Genomic DNA, 15,953 nt, shown 5'->3' with positions numbered 1-15,953 from the left:
GTAGCACTGGCTGAGCTGGAACACACTTTGTAGTCCAGGCTGGCCTTGAACTCAGAAATCCGCCTGCCTCTGCCTCCCAAGTGCTGGGATTAAAGGCGTGTGCCACCACGGCCGGCCTATGGAACTATTTCTAAAGTGAAATATACTCTCTATGTTTTTGTAAAGATTTATTTTATATATGTGAGTATACTATACTGTCGCTGTCTTCAGTCACAGCAGAAGAGGGCATCAAATTCCACTACAGATGGATGTGAGCCACCATGTGGTTGATGGGAATTGAACTCAGAACCTCTGGAAAAGGTCAGTGCTCATCTGTTCAGCCACCACTCTCCCTACTTTGATATAAAACAAACACCACATTCTATCTTTTCTTCAAGAACCACCACTGGGATTAGGTTAATTAGGATAGGCTGTAAGAGGACGACAGCCTACACACAGGGATTTATGGACAGGTTAGTCAGCACCATTCCTTATCTGGGAGATAGGAATGATGAGACTGTGCATATGCTCGACCTAGGGAGTGGCATGATTACGAAGTGTAGCCCTATTGGAGTAGGTGTGTCACTGTGGGTGTGGGTTTTAAGACCCTTATCCTAGCTGCCTGGAAGTCAGTATTCTGCTAGGAACCTTCAGACAAAAATGTAGAACTCTCAGCTCCTCCTGCAACCATGCCTGCCTGGATGCTGCCATGCTCCCATCTTGATGATAATGGACTGAACCTCTGAACCCGTAAGCCAGCCCTAATTAAATGTTGTCCTTTCTAAGACTTGCCTTGGTCATGGTGTCTGTTCACATCAATAAAATCCTAATGAAGACAAATGACTTTTCACACTTCAAAATGTGACCTGCCAAACTTAAAACCTTTACTATCTGGAGCTTTCCTGAAAGATGTGCTGATATTTCCCCTAGAAAAATATATACACACCTCCTCGTAAGCTCTCCATCTACATTGTCTTCCACTACAGAAAGTCATGCCTGCCTCAGTGTAATTTAGGACAAGGTAGCGGCTCAAACATGTCTGAAAATGTAAAAATTAGAATCTAGAGACAGCCTTGGTGCTGTAGGCCTGTAATCCCAGCTACAGCAAGATAGCAAGGTCAAGTGCCTGCCTTACATGGTACAAGTTCAGCATGGGGAACTTAGTGAGATTCTGTCTCAAATAATAAAATTAAAGGCTGTAAGTGTAGTTTAGTAGTAAAGTGTTCACCAGTCATGCAACGGACCTGAGTTCAATATCAAGCACCACACACAAAATTATATAAAATTTATTTGTAGCTCTTCTGTTATTGCTACATTTATTTATTTATTTATTTATATGGTTTTTCGAGACAGGGTTTCTCTGTATAGCCCTGGCTGTCCTGGAACTCACTTTGTAGGCCAGGCTGGCCTCAATCTCAGAAATGTCCTGGAACTCACTTTGTAGGCCAGGCTGGCCTCGAACTCAGAAATCCACCTGCCTCTGCCTCCCGAGTGCTGGGATTAAAGGCGTGCACCACCATGCCCGGCTCATTTATAATTTTTTACTTTTAACTCTGTGTGTATGTGGGCAGGAAAGCAATGCACTTGGAGGTAAAGTGTCATGGGGCAGACTGGCCAAGGAAACAGGTGCAGGTGTTTGGGGGCGCCCGGGGGTGGGGGTGTCTTTATCAAAGCTTTCATTCAGCGTCCCCCCCCCCCCCATCCCCGTCCCTTCCTCTGTCATTGACCTCCACAAACTTGAATTCTGCCGTTCCACCTCAGAAGTCGTGCTGTGGAAACCTGAAGCTTCAGGAAAGTTCCATGGTGGGTGCCCACGGATCCGAGGCCCGGGCACCCACAGTGTGGCTCGCCCTCCCGAGACCGTGCGCTGCGGCCCCGCACTAACCTGACCAGGTCGGTCATGCAGGAACCCACCACCACCACCGCTGCTGCCTCCTCCTCCTGCCAGGGCCTCCCGGGCTCCCCAGACGCCGCCATTACTAATCCTTGGTCCTGCTCAACCCTGACGCTGCCCTTTGCCCTTTGCCCGACCCCGTAACCAGGGACGCCGCCCCGTCCTCCCTAACGACGCGGGCGTTCCACACGCCTGTGCTGGTCGCCCTCCCTAATGCCCGAAATCTCTCCGGCCTTTGGCTAGCCCTGACTCCCCTGGGACCGGTGTTCCTGCCCCGCCTCGCGGCACCGGGCCCGGCCGCCACGGCGAGAATCACAGAGCGCGCCAAGCTCGAGGCCGAGCTCCCGGGACCCTTCAGGCGCTACCCGGTCGCCTTCCTCAGCTTCCGGTTGGGCTCGGCGCGGGGACGCGCACGCCCGGCCGGCCGGCTCCGGAGAGGGCGGGACGTCCGGGGGAGCGCGCACGCATCCGGCCCGCGGTTCGCGCGCAGGTCGGTGCGTCGGTCGGGGGCGCGCTCGGGTAACCTGTACCCCGTCTAGTCGCCGGTTACTGATCGGACTTAAGTTCCAGGTACCTGGACCCGGGCTGGTGCGGGGAGGTTGGATCTCAGTCGCACAGGTGGCGCAGAGAGCCATGTTTGAGTATGGCCAGAGAGCTAGCCTCTTCAAGAGAAGGCCCGCGTTCCAAAGATGCCCCGCTCGCCCCACTGCACGCGGATTCCCTCAAGAGCCGCCCCCAAGATCTGAGGCTTCTCTTTCTCCACGTATCTCGCTCAGTCCTGGTCCCTGGTGAAGCCCGCCTCTTTTTGCATTTGATGAGGGCATCATACAATTTGGGAGAAAGGGTTGGATCCCTTTAGATTCTCCTCAGAATGGGTGGACATTCTTTGGATCTGAACCAATTCGCTCTCCCCGCCCCTCCCTGGTGTTGCCCAGTGGAGAAATTGCTCCCCCACAGTAACTTCCCTCGTGCGCCATATGACGTGGACGTGATGCAGCAGGAGGCCACCCCTTTCCGTTCCATGACGTCAACGGGGGCACATGTTTCCGTGTTTGTCATCCTCTCCTAATTGCAAGAGCCTGGATGGTGCTTTATACGTCTTTGTGTTCCCCAGACAGCCCGCCCACTAAAAGACCTCATGTGACCTTATCTTGTGGCAGCAGATTTTTATAAAAATTATATATTTGCATCTTCCGTTTGCAATACGTCTAAATCAGGAAATACAAATTGCAAAACAAGCATTCAAGAGAGGCAGGTCACCAACATTTCCTGCTTCTCTGGGATCTGTTATAATGATGCCATATGTAAAGGAGAGGTGTGTGTGTGTGTGTGTGTGTGTGTGTTTCCAATTCATCTCCCTGCATATTGTACCAAAGAATCATCTTTTTTTTTTCCTTCAAATTCCTGATTTTGGAGTCAGTATAGTTTTTTTTTTTTTTTTTTTTTTTTTTACTTTCAATTGTTAGTAAAGTCACACTTAATGAAACATCTTGAAGCTGCACAAAACCTTGTACTGTCAAAAACTTGTATTATAGCTGCTGTTCCGGAGATAAAGACAGAAACCCATCCCCCAGGTGTGATCCTAAAGTCTTGACGGTTGCTGAAGTGGAATGGGTTTTTCATAATCACCAGTGTGGTTTGGCATCTGGAGAAGTTTGCTTTCTTTGGCATTTAATTAGTGAACCATTCAGGCTAGTACCAACACTGGGTCAGCAGCAGCCTAGTTGGTTGGTGTCTAGCTGTAAAGCAATCATGTGTATAAGTTCGTGACTTTGTCTTCATATTTACTGAAGTGTATGCTTTAAAAATTCACCTTGATGCTTTCTTTAGTGGCCACTGTAGTGAATGCTTGAGAAGAGGATAGGAATCATGGAATTTGAGAGAGCTCTGGACTTGAATTCCAGTCCTTCTGTTTGTTCTTTGTGTGACATTAAACAAGTAACTTGGTCTGGCTGGTCTTTAGCTTTTGTATTTACAAAATGGAAACAATATTCATTAAGAACCTCTGTGTGTGTGTGGAGTGGATGTTTGTGCAGAGAGGTGAGTAACAGAGCTCATGTGTGATGTGTTAGTTTGGTTTCTCTTTCTTCGAGAAATTTGGTATAAAATACTCTGAGAAAAAAAGCATGGAACAGTTTTTTTGTCGTAAGAGATCCTTCTGCTTGCTTCTCAGATGACTGTGTGTTTTAAGTGTGAAGTAAATGAACATCTCCTTTCAGGAACTGTGGCATAGTGGGCAGACATCAGGCAGGACTTCAGGGTTTAGAAAAGTCTTCAAAGTGATCGTGTGGGTGAGCCTACTGTTCAGAAACAGTTACCCAAGTCACCTGGAAAATGGGAATTAGAAACATGCCTTATACCAGACTGTGAATATGAATGGCAAGGCTGCAGATGGAAGTGACTTATAAGTCATGCGATGCTATAAAATATATGTATTTTTATGATAGATACTATATATAGGAAAGGAGACATTTGCTCATGTTAGATGTATTAGAATGTATGGGGAGGCCAGCTCCCAAGAGTCAGAAGACAACCATGTAGAGACTAAAGTATACTGTGTAAAGCTTAAGAACCTCACAAGTATCTCGGGGGGGGCATCATGCTGTCAGTGTGTGTGTGTGTGTGTGTGTGTGTGTGTGTGTGTGCTTTAACTATCTTCAGCAATAAAGCAAACATTCGGTTGAGCAGAGCTTATATTCTCCTGTGGCACAGTGCTTAGGGCCCAGAACCAGAGCAGCAGGTACTCAGAATCATACCTGCGTGGAAGTGAGTGTGCTTTCACTGTGGGATTCGTCTTTCAGATTGAGAGAGACAGTAGTCATTTGAATTGACTTATTCACCTCTAAAGCAGTAGCTTTCATCTATTAGGAATTCATGCACTCTCTCCTGCGGCTCCGTGAATATCTAAATAACATAGATGTGATTTATTGCTTTTGTATTATCAAGTGTGAAGACTTTGTAGTGCCAGAAAAATCAAAGACTGAAAAGATTCAATTTGTCTTTGTTGCTTAATATCTGGACATGCATAAATCTCTGCCCTATGTTTTTATAATTTGTGTCAAGTACCTTTATTCCCCCAGATTCTGCTGTACTTAACCCCCTATCATTTGTGTGTATGTGTGTACCTGGTATGTCTGTGTATACAGTATGTCTGTCTGTGTGTACTTGTGGTGGATAGAGGTCAGTGTTGAGTATCTTCCTCTATCGTCCTTGACCTTAGATTTGGAGGCAGGGTCTCTTACTGACTTTGGGCTTCACTGTTTTGGCTAGACTGGTGAGCCCGGGGAATCTGCTGAGTTGTAACCTGCAGTACTGAGGTTATAGATGTGTGCCACTAGGCTGGCTTTTTACACAGCTGTTAGGGGTGGAAGTTGTGCCTGCTCAGGCTTGCTTAGCAAGCACTTCACTCACTGAACCGTTTCCTCAGGGCCCTCACCTTATCAGATTTTGAGGGTATATTATATCTTCTCCATCGATAAATTTTTCTTCAGCTTTGCTCCCCTTATTCATTTCTTTAGAGTTATTTTAAAATTAATTTATTTATTAAATCTATTATTTGAAGTCATATTCTGAGCATGGGTTTTAGGTATGGGCCAGTCCAGTGCCCATGGTCCTGGTCAATATATAATAAAGCTTGCTTCAAATTTGGTCCAGAAAAAAATCCATTATTTGAATTTACCACATTATTATTCAGTAACATTATTGAATGTTACTGAATGCTAAGTGTATGTTAACTGCCTTTGTTACATGTGAGAATTTCAAGTTATAGTCTTTGTTAGGGAGAGTTAATATAATCAGGTAATTATAATGTGCCATGGGAGGACTTATAAAGGTGTGTGGGCTGTAAATGCTTTCTTGTAAGTAACAATTGGTTGTGTTTGCTTTAGAGTGTTGTATGTTATCCCTGATCAAGCTCTTTGTCCTTGTGGGGATACAGGTGGGGTCCTTGACTTAGTGGACTTAGTGATGTGTGTTTTGTGTGTTATGGTTGCAGGCCTGTTAGTGAACCTTCTCCAGCTCAACCAGATTAGAAGAGACAGTTTACCATGGAGCACTAAAGCTTTGAGGAGACTGAGCTAGTGTGGGGAGCATCTTTGGAAAGGAGGAGGCAATTGTACTTAAGGGTTCCTTATGCCCCGAGTCTCTGAGCTGCAGGGATCTGGCTCCTGGAAGACTAAGTGAGGAGGTGGTACTGGGTCATAAAGCATTTGCTCGTAGGAGAGAAAATTCTGTGCACCATGCTAACTTGCAGGGAGCTTGTGCTATCTATATTTCTTAAGTTTGTTTGTTTGTTTTTTGTTTTTTGTTTTTGTTTTTGTTTTTGTTTTTTGTTTTTTGTTTTTGATATATTGATCACCTTTCTTTCTCTCTACTTTCAGTGGTAACTCATAAATCAAGTTAAAATGTCTCCAGAAATTGCCTTGAACCGAATTTCTCCAATGCTCTCCCCATTCATATCAAGCGTGGTCCGAAATGGGAAGGTGGGACTGGATGCTACAAACTGTTTGCGAATAACGGACTTGAAGTCTGGGTATGTACCAGAACTAACTCAACTTTTATCTCACAATAAACCTTTCTTACCAGATCCACGAAAAAGGGCTGTCACAGAGGCTTTCATTCAGGTCATGCTCTTACCATCTGCCAATGTGTGCCTGTAGTGAGTGTAGTGCGTGTGTGTGCGTGCGTGTGCGTGCGTGCTTGCGCGTGCATGATTAAACTCAGGGCCTCACACATACTAGATAAAACTTGAGCACAGAGTCACATTCCAGTGCCAAATTCATTTGGTTTTGTTTAATTCTTCACATGTCATGCTTCTTGTTTCATAAGAGCGTGCGCCCACATGCGGGCGTTATGGGCACTTTATTTCTAATGGGAATGGTAATATACTTTTTTTCTGACTTACCTCTTTGTGACTAACATGCTATATGGGTTTTAGCACGCATGTTTACCTTCTTTTGATTGCTTTCTTGTTTACTGTAATCTAACATACACTGTAAGAATTGGGTTGAGAGGTGCTGTGTCTGACATCATTTGATGATCTCTCTTAATACGAAAATTACAGTAGCTAGCCAAAATGAGTCACAGTGGGGTTGAAACATTCAGTCTCACACCTGGATATGTTGTGTTTAAAAAAAAAAAATACAAGACAAAAAACCCCAAACAAACCAATAAAACAAAGATAAAGAAAAAAGAAGTGATAAAACCTGTCTCATATTTCATTTGGAAATAAGATTATATCTACAGAAAACATAGAAAAATACCATAGGAAATTGCAGTAGTATCTTGGTTGTCAGTTGACAGAACTGGCAAGAGCGACCCTCCATTGAGGAACTGCCCCTATCAGATTGGTCTGCTGGGCGTTTTCATGAGTGCTAAATGATGGAGGAAGAGGCTTAGGCCATTGTGGGCAGTGCCGTCTTTGGCCGTGTGAGTATGGGCTATATAAGAAATGTAGCTGAGCAGTAACATGGGGAAGCAAGCCAGAAATCAACATTCCTCCAAGATCTGTGTGTCAGCTCTGACCTCTGGGTTCCTGGTAGGTTCCTGCCCTAGCTTCTCCCACTGATGGGCTAGACCTGTGAGGTGTAATGAACCTTCTCTTACAAGTTGTTTTTGGACAGTGTTTTATCACAGCATCACAGAAGCAAAGTAGGACAGAAATTAATATTGTTTTGACCTTATTACTCATTATATAACTCATGAGATTTGCCATTTTCCTCTTTCATGGGCAAGAGTAATCCAGAATGTAAATTTTACTTAGTCATTAAGTGCCCTCAGTTTCCCCAGCCTACCCTTAGTTTTTCTTGAATGACTTTGGCATCTAAAGAGTATTGACTAGCTATTTTGTGATATGTTCCTCTCTATGAGCTTGTTAGATGCCTTCCTCTCATTTGCATGAGAACTGTATCCCCTCCCCGAAGAGCACTAGAGCTGTGTTGTCCCACCTCAGAGCATCCAATGGATGGCTGTATGATGGTCATATATCTTTTTGTATGATCCTCTTGCCTCAGCCTCTTGCATACCTACTCAGCCATGCAGTCAGGTGAGACCTCAACACCACAGTGCTGCTACCTGTGGCTGCCATGTTAGGCACAGTCTATGCATTTTCAACATACGATCATTCCAATTTTTGATAAGTTTATTGGGGTGTAACCCCTTTGTAAGTTAGGGAGCAAATATCTGTTTTTGTTTGTTGCTCATTTGTTCCTGGCTTTTGTCTTTGGGAGGTCTGTCAAGTGGCTTTGTGACCTTTTGACATATCAGCACTATTTTTTTTTTCACTAGAGATGTTGCTTCATGTGTGTGTGTGTGTGTGTGTGTAAAAGAGCAAGCAAACAAGGCTTTACTAAGAAGTGGAGTAACAGCATCATAGAGGGGACAAGGAGATGGGTGGCCTAAGATGGTGCATTCTTCTCTCTCTTAGTTATCCTTGTTAGACTCTCTTACCTTTATATTTTTTTCTACAGTGTATTTCTCTTTTGTCTATGTGTGTGAACATGCATGTGCCACAGTGCACCTGGGGATATCAGAGGAGCCAGTTCTCCCCTTTCACCGTGTGCATCCCGAGAATGACCTCAGGTCGTCAGGCTTGGAGGGCAAGTGCCTTTCTTACCTGCTGAGCCTTTGCCCTGACCAGTATTTCTCTTTTGGAGCACAGTGCTCAAGGTTGTGGGTTGCGATTGAAAGCCGTAATGTCTGTTTACTGCTTCATGTAGGGCATAGCACACACAGGAAGTACCACCTGAGGAGATGGTGTGGAAGTTGCCAGTTATCCTTGATGAGATGCTATTTTAAGTACCCATATTTTCCATATTTTACTGATAGACTGAATAGATAGGCAAGAACCAAACCAAACCAAACCAAAGCAAGATTTTTTTTTTAAATGTGGCAATTCATCTTTATTTCCCGTATGAACCTTCGAGGTTTCTGCAGCAGTTAGGACTATGTGTGCTTCTAAGCTCTAGTGTTAGGCCTTCAGCCTCTTGAGGAGAGAGGCTTACTCACTCTCTTCTGTGAGTTTGCTGTGGTACCTCCCGTGCATCTGGGATAGACCAGGGCCGAGTGAGTGGGCGGGTGGAACAGGTGTCACAGAGAGGTTACTTAGTTTGAGGGTCAGAGCAATTTTGTTCTTGTGGCTTTTTATTGTCGGTAACATATTGTTTGAATTCTATTATACTTGATATTCCCTGACAATTAAACTGATACCTTTGAAATTATAGCAAATGTATATTATAGGATCAGGTTTAGTCTTTAAAATAATTTATATTTATTTATATATTTCTAGATTTATTTATTTCATTTTATGATTAGGAGTGTTCTGCCTACATGTATGTATGGCACCATGTGCATGCCTGGTGTCTGCGGTAGTCAGAAGGTGTTGGATCCCTGCACCTGGACTTAACATGTGTTTGGGAACCATGTTGTGGTGCTGGGAACAGATCCTGAGTTCTCAACAAGTGCTCTTAACCACTGAGCCATCTCTCCAGCCCCAGATTTATTCTTTCAGGTAAAATATATACCGAGACTCAAAGGGGCTGCAGTTTATGACAGTGGCCTTTCTGAGGGTTTATTTCTGCTGTTTGATCACAGGCTTGTGCTATCCGCAGGATGTTGTGTTCTGTCAGTTGTAGTGAGTTTTGTAATCTCCATGCTGTCTGAATGTCTGATGGGCACTCCGTAGTGATGCCTGGCAAGTGCAACTGGAGTGGGGAGGCAGAGCAGCTCACTGCAGCCTGAGGCAGCTGAGCCTTAACATCTTTTTTTTGGCATATTGCGTGACTCAACCTCACTGGCACATGGCTGCTTTTGGGGCATCTGCTGTGACATCTCATCCACCCACAGCTACCTGTTGCATTTTTGGGTCCATGTTCTAAATTTCGTTACTTAGTTAAAAATAGATCGTCAGTGTAAGTGCTTTGATTACTAAAGAGTGTAATTTTAAAGGATGAGTGGTGTGCGCTCTTATGATTGAGCTCAGTTGAGCTATGTCTGTCTCTAGCTTTCTTTCTTAGTCTGTCTGGAAAGAAGCTGCTGTTCTGGGAGGCAACAGATTAATTTTAAAGATGGCAGTTTTAGTGCTTTAGTATGGAGATGTTCACTTGGCTCTTCATAGTGCGTTTTTAAAACAATCTCACTCTTTCTCCCTGTACGTGACTTCATTCTCCCTGTCTCTGTCGCTGTGTCTTTCTGTCTGCCTCTCCCTCCTCTCCCTCTCCCTCTCTCTCTCTCTCTCTCTCTCTCTCTCTCTCTCTCTCTCTCTCTTCCCCTCCCTGCCCCTCCCCCCCAGTATGTTTAAGACAGGCTTTCTCTACATAGCCCATCTTGGAACTCACTATGGCCTCAAACTCACAGAGATCCAACCCGCTTCTACCTCCTGGAGGGCAGGGATTCTTGCCTGGTCATACTTAATATATTGACTTATCATAAATATATCTCTAAGCAGTATCTTACTTCGCATGTGTAAAACTGTTTTCAAGCAGTAGACTCTCTCTATTTGCTTGTTTTGCTATTTTCTTTCTTGAGACATGGTCTCACTATAGTGTCTAGGCTGGCCTTGAATCCACAATTCGACTTTAGTCTTCTAAATGTTGGGTTTATAGACAGTGTACTACTGTGCCTGTTTTGCCTAGTTTTAAGCTAGTAAAACTTGTGTTTATAGATATTCTTTCTTTTGAACTGGTATATCATAGTCCATTGTGTGGATATGTCTCCCCCATTTTAAATTAATATTTTTTATTTACAATTTTGTAGATACATGTAATGTTCTTTATTATGCACACCCATAATTCAATCCCCCTATTCTGTCCCCACAGACACTTATCAACATGTCTTCCCCACTTTAAAATGCCCTCAGGCTTTAACTCATCCTTAAATGTTCTTTCTCCCCCTTTTGGACAAAGAGTACCATAGTGAGCATTCTATGTGTCCATACAAGAAGATGCTTATGAGAATATTGTTGTCTCAGGCAGAATTTCTCAGCCTGGGTATGTTTATCTATTAGTGTTGTAAAAGCAAATGAGTGAGTCATAGCGTCATTCGAGAGGGAAGAAGAACAGAGTGGAGCCTCTAAGAATGTGTCTCGTGTAGCACGAGTAAAGTGTATTTCGAGAGTTTTCAGTAAAATAAGTCTGAGTGTACTGGGTGGGTCCTGATGAAAAGAGGCAGCAGGCTGCCCCTCCACGCTCTCTTCCTAGGAATGCAATCACTCAGCCTCAGACTAGAGGCAGCCTCTGGTACTGGCTGTGGCCACATAGTGCTTTCTTGCTACCAGAAAGGAGAGTCTGTCTCAGTCTGTAGCCTTACCTGGTGTACTAATTAGTTTTCTGTTGCTGTGATAAAATGCCTCAAGAAAAGCAGCTCAGAAAACAAAGGGTTATTTTGGGTTTACTTTTCTGCAAGGAAGGAGTGGGTCATGGTGGGGAAGCCATGGGGGCAGGCAGGGAAGGCATGGTGGTTGGAGGGGAAGCTGGCTGGTCACATTTCATCAGCACTCAGGAAACAGAATGCAAAAGAAGGACCCGGCTATACAACCTCAACCTGCTTCCAGCAACATACCTCGCAAGGGTTCAGCACCTAAGAGTTTCGTAGTCTTCTAGACAGGGACCAGATCTTCAAACACATGAGCCTACGGAGTGGGGCTGAGGGATGCTTCACCTTCAAACCAGGGCAGTGCTGTTTATCCAGCCAGTCATGTAAAATGGTACCTCACTTGGTTTTTGTTTATATCTCTGTGATTTCTGATAATCTTTTTATATGCCTACTGGCTATTCAATTTCTTCTTTTAGAGATAAACTTTGTTCATCTTTGAGGTGGGCTATTGGTATGTTCGTATAGATTTGAAAGCATTACTCACGTATTGGCTGTAGACTTTAATCTTTTAACAATTATGTGTACTGGGAATGCCTGTGTGCAGTCTGGGGCTTGTACTTTTTTCTTGGATGCTACTAATATCCAGGAGATTGAGTTTTAATGAACTTAGTTAGATTCAGTAATATTTTTCATTTTTGAAGAGGAAGTCAGAAGAGTGAAAGAATATACATAAAGAGAAAAGAAAGAGGGGGAGAGGCAGAGTTTTGAGAAATTTTGGTCAATTCAATTGTCATACATCCTTTCTAAAAATTTTTAAAGGTTTTTACTTTTCCTGATAGTTAAACAGAGATTAGGTTTTGTTTTGTTTTTGTTTTTTTTTTTGTTTTTTGTTTTTCAAGACAGGGTTTCTCTGTGTAGCCTTGGCTGTCCTGGAACTCACTCTGTTGACCAGGCTGGCCTTAAACTCAGAAATCCTCCTGCCTCTGCCAGAAATTAGTTTTTTTCTTCCTATAGAATACAGAACAAGATACATAGATATACTCCATATAGATAATGATTAAGCCAGCATCATTCTTTGCCTTGCAGGACCATTGCAAGTGGATCTCAGGTGTCCTTTATATCACACATGGACCTGATTCTAGGCTTTCTCGATTTCTGTCACCCTCAGTGTCTTGTGTCATTTGATACTGCTGTATTCATTATAGCCTTAAAAGATGCTGTTCTAGTAGTGCAAATTTTCCTCCATCTACCCTTGTCTAATGCTTAAAAAAATTGTCCTGTTGAGTCATATATCCTAAGTAGTATTTAATAGTAGATTGCTCCATCAGGTAACCTCCTATAATTCAGTTAACAAAACCCTCTCTTTTTAATTCACAAAGAAAAAGAAATAAAGGAATGAAACTTAAGGGTTCTTTGGAGAGTCAGTTGTGTTGGATAGTGTTTTGGTGTGGCAAACAGGTGAAAGAACATTTTGTTAAAGAGGACACAGGCGTGAAAGACTAAGGCAGGCTTGTGAAGGAACGTTTCCCTGAAGTAGACACAGGAGAGAGGGTGTTTTGCAAAGCAGCCATGTGAAAGGACACGTGATGACGGATTCTTTGCTAACAACACACATGTATTGGTCTGCCTTACACTGAATAGTTGAGCTCCGTTTGTCAGGACTTCTCAGACTTGGGCTGATTGGATGCACGTGCTGAGGCAAGGCCCGTGGAGGACACGTGATGTTTGGAGGGTATGAATAGGACTGGACAGAGTGATGGAGACAGAGTTTGGCTTGCTTATAGAGCTAGCTGTGTAACGCCTTGCACCTTCACTGATCTCCCCTCCCTGAGAGTGCACACCGGAGAACTCCTCATGCTCCTGCTGACTTGAGCCGGTCTCTGCTGGGTCGTGTCACTGCTGTTGATAACCCGACTCTACCAGACTGGACAGCTGCTGTGTCTGTGAAGTGTTTGCCAGTGGATCAAGCTGCCACTGCTGACTTTTGAACTGAACAACACAGACGGGAGTTGCTCCAAAGAACCTTTCTAAACAGGTCCACTTTCCCCATAACCTTTCTTTTCCACTACTTCTGGTTGGTGGTGGGCTACCAGGGAGGTTAAAGTGTTTAAGAATCACCATTAAAAATAGATTTGAAAAATTTAAAGTTACAAAGGAGGAGGAGTGACTTGGTGAGGGATTGATTGAGAACTGATGTCCAGGAAAGCTTTGAGATGACATTTAATTGAGCCCTGAAACATGAATAATTTAGTGTGAAAGTTAAGGGCCATGATATAAAAAGGTCAATGTGTGCAAAGGCAGGAAGAAGCTTTGCACCCTCTGGGACCTGAAGGACCACTGTAGTTGGGATAGAGATGGGAGATGGAGGGGAAAAGAGATTCCAAACGTGGTCAGGAGTCAGGTTGTGGAGAACATGAGGGACTAGGTGTAAAGGTAGGTTTTATTCTAGATAAAGTGAGAACTGACTAAAGGTTTTTAAGTAGTGTAAAATGATCTCACTATGTTTAGCAATGAAAGGTCTGGCTTGTATGGAAACTGTCTTGTTCGAAGTATGGTATATTAGTTAATAGGCCAGTACAATAGACTGGACAAGAGATTGTGGAACTTAGAATGTGGTGGTGACAGTGGAGGCGGAGAGATTAGGTTGACAGCTATGTAAAGGTGAAGTAACAAAGACATTGAGTGTGGATCTGAGAGGTCAAGTGTGGCCGCCTACTCTTTACTGTGAGTGAGTTCATGTCATTTATTGAAATGAGACATGACCAGTGGAAGAATTGTTTCAATTTAGATTTATTAGTTTCCATTTCTACCATAGTACTGTTATTCCGGGCCTTCGCTCTCTCTCTCCCGTGTTGAGTGTCATATCTTAGTCTTTACTCTGCTGTTTGCTTTATTGGAGGTTATAGCATCTAACACGGGGAGGGGAAGTAAAACTGTAGAGTTCTTGAAGATCTAAAAGTGTTTTTATTCTTGTTTTAAACTTGAGCAATAATTTGGAGGGAGGTACAGAAGTCTAAAATTACAAATGATTTTCTTTTGAAATTTGGAGGTTTCAATCTGTAATTTTGGAGTACCCAACATACATATTGTCATAAAAATCATAAAGAGTTCTGTCTTATTTCTGTAAGGATATTAATTTTGCTGAAAATTTTCTGTTGTCTTTCCACTCTCACGTGAATGGCTTTCTTCAAGTTCTTGACTATTGACAGTCCATATTTATTAAAGAAAATGCATGTTTAAAGATCTTTGAGCATGGATGAGTTTCAGTACAATGCTACCAGGCAACAGTTGGGCCTTTTTATTGGGTGATTGCTAGACTTATTAGCTGGAGGTCGTCCTGTAGGTTATAAAATGAAACCCATATGGATGCATGCCTTTTTATTCATCAGCAAAATTCCAATTTGTAGACCAAACAGTATGCACACTTTAAGGCTTTCGATATTCTTAATACAGTAGTATGTTACATATTAATATACATTCACACATACATTTCAGAAATGTATTATAAAGTTGCTCTTCTAATAGCAGTATTGCAAAGCTGCCAATTCCTCCACATCCTTAATTTTGTTATTCATAAGTTTTATAAAATTGATTATTAATTTAATAGGTAGACATGGTCTTAATTTTGTATGTGTGTGAGAGAAAAGCACATGGGGTATTTGTCTTTGTCTGATTAATTTGCAGAACTCTTTGTACCCTACCAAATATAACAAATCACACAATGTAATGCCTGTGTTCCTCCTTCCTTTTCAGTGTCTTTCAGTTCAATCTTGTTTTTTTAAATATGCAGACACTCTTCAGTGTGTTCTGTTTGTGAAGCCTTGGTAAATACATCGAATATCACAGAAGGGCGCTGATGGCAATAATAGGATGCAGACAGAGGTGATGGTGCTTTAGGCGATAGTAGGATGCAGAGGTGACGGTTCGTAGGATGCAGAGGATGCAGAGGTGAGGGTCTGTAGAAGGAGAGGAGGATGCAGAGGTGAGGGTGTGTAGAAGGAGAGGAGGATGCAGAGGTGANGGTGTGTAGAAGGAGAGGAGGATGCAGAGGTGAGGGTGTGTAGAAGGAGAGGAGGATGCAGAGGTGACGGTGTGAAGGTATGCCTTTCCTCTTAGTGTTGCTTTTAGGTAGTCACTGCACTTCTTGTTTTCTCTTATTTCTTCTAAAGGTTTGTTCTTGTGTCTTCAAGCTGCCTTTGTTTCTTTCTATGTAAAACACAGGCCATGCTGGATCCCCCCAAGTCATGCCTGCATTTGTTAATTATCCTTTGAATGTAACCTTGCTTTGTCTTTGGTCAAGAGGTACTCTTAACCAATTGGAAACTTTTTTTTTTTTTTTTTTTGCTTTTCAAGATAGGGTTTTAATCTGTATAAATTGTCCTGGAAATTGCTTTGTAGACCAGGCTAACTTCTAACTCAGAGACCCACCTGCCTCCGTTTCTCAAGTGCTGGAAGTGAAGGCTTTTGCCACCACTGCCTGGCTTCTTTTGAAGGTTTTTAAGAAAAAATGTTTGTGTTTGTGTGGGGGTTTGAGTGTTTGTATGTGCATCATGTGTGTACAGGGAGAGGCCAGAAGAGGGCGTCAGGTCCCCTGGAACTGGAGTTACAGGTTGTGAGCAGTCTAATGTCAGTGTTCGAAACTTAACCCCAGGTCATCTGCAAGAGCATCGTGCATTCTTTCCTGCTGAGCCATCTCTCCAGCCATTTCCTTAATTATTATTATTATTATTATTATTTTTCGAGACAGGGTTTCTCTGTATAGCCCTGGCTG

At 43.2% G+C, this 15,953-nt stretch overlaps 2 protein-coding genes across 2 annotated transcripts in view; one reads left to right on the top strand and one right to left on the bottom strand.

The window, feature by feature from the left end:
• The window catches only part of Rbks (ribokinase), an 80,860-nt gene extending 78,877 nt beyond the window's left edge, over positions 1–1,983 (bottom strand). The window contains exon 1 of the mRNA XM_021202270.1: positions 1,865–1,983. Coding sequence (XP_021057929.1) covers positions 1,865–1,956 — 92 coding nt within the window. The 5' untranslated portion in view covers positions 1,957–1,983. The remainder of the gene's footprint in view (positions 1–1,864) is intronic.
• Positions 1,984–2,062: 79 nt separating this feature from the next.
• The window catches only part of Babam2 (BRISC and BRCA1 A complex member 2), a 385,486-nt gene continuing 371,595 nt past the window's right edge, over positions 2,063–15,953 (top strand). The window contains exons 1-2 of the mRNA XM_021201373.1: positions 2,063–2,443; positions 6,253–6,404. Coding sequence (XP_021057032.1) covers positions 6,277–6,404 — 128 coding nt within the window. The 5' untranslated portion in view covers positions 2,063–2,443; positions 6,253–6,276. The remainder of the gene's footprint in view (positions 2,444–6,252; positions 6,405–15,953) is intronic.

This window comes from Mus pahari, chromosome 7, assembly GCF_900095145.1.
Source record: "Mus pahari chromosome 7, PAHARI_EIJ_v1.1, whole genome shotgun sequence".
In the NCBI taxonomy this organism is placed as follows: Eukaryota; Metazoa; Chordata; class Mammalia; order Rodentia; family Muridae; genus Mus; species Mus pahari.
This window is presented reverse-complemented; position numbering and strand designations above follow the sequence as displayed.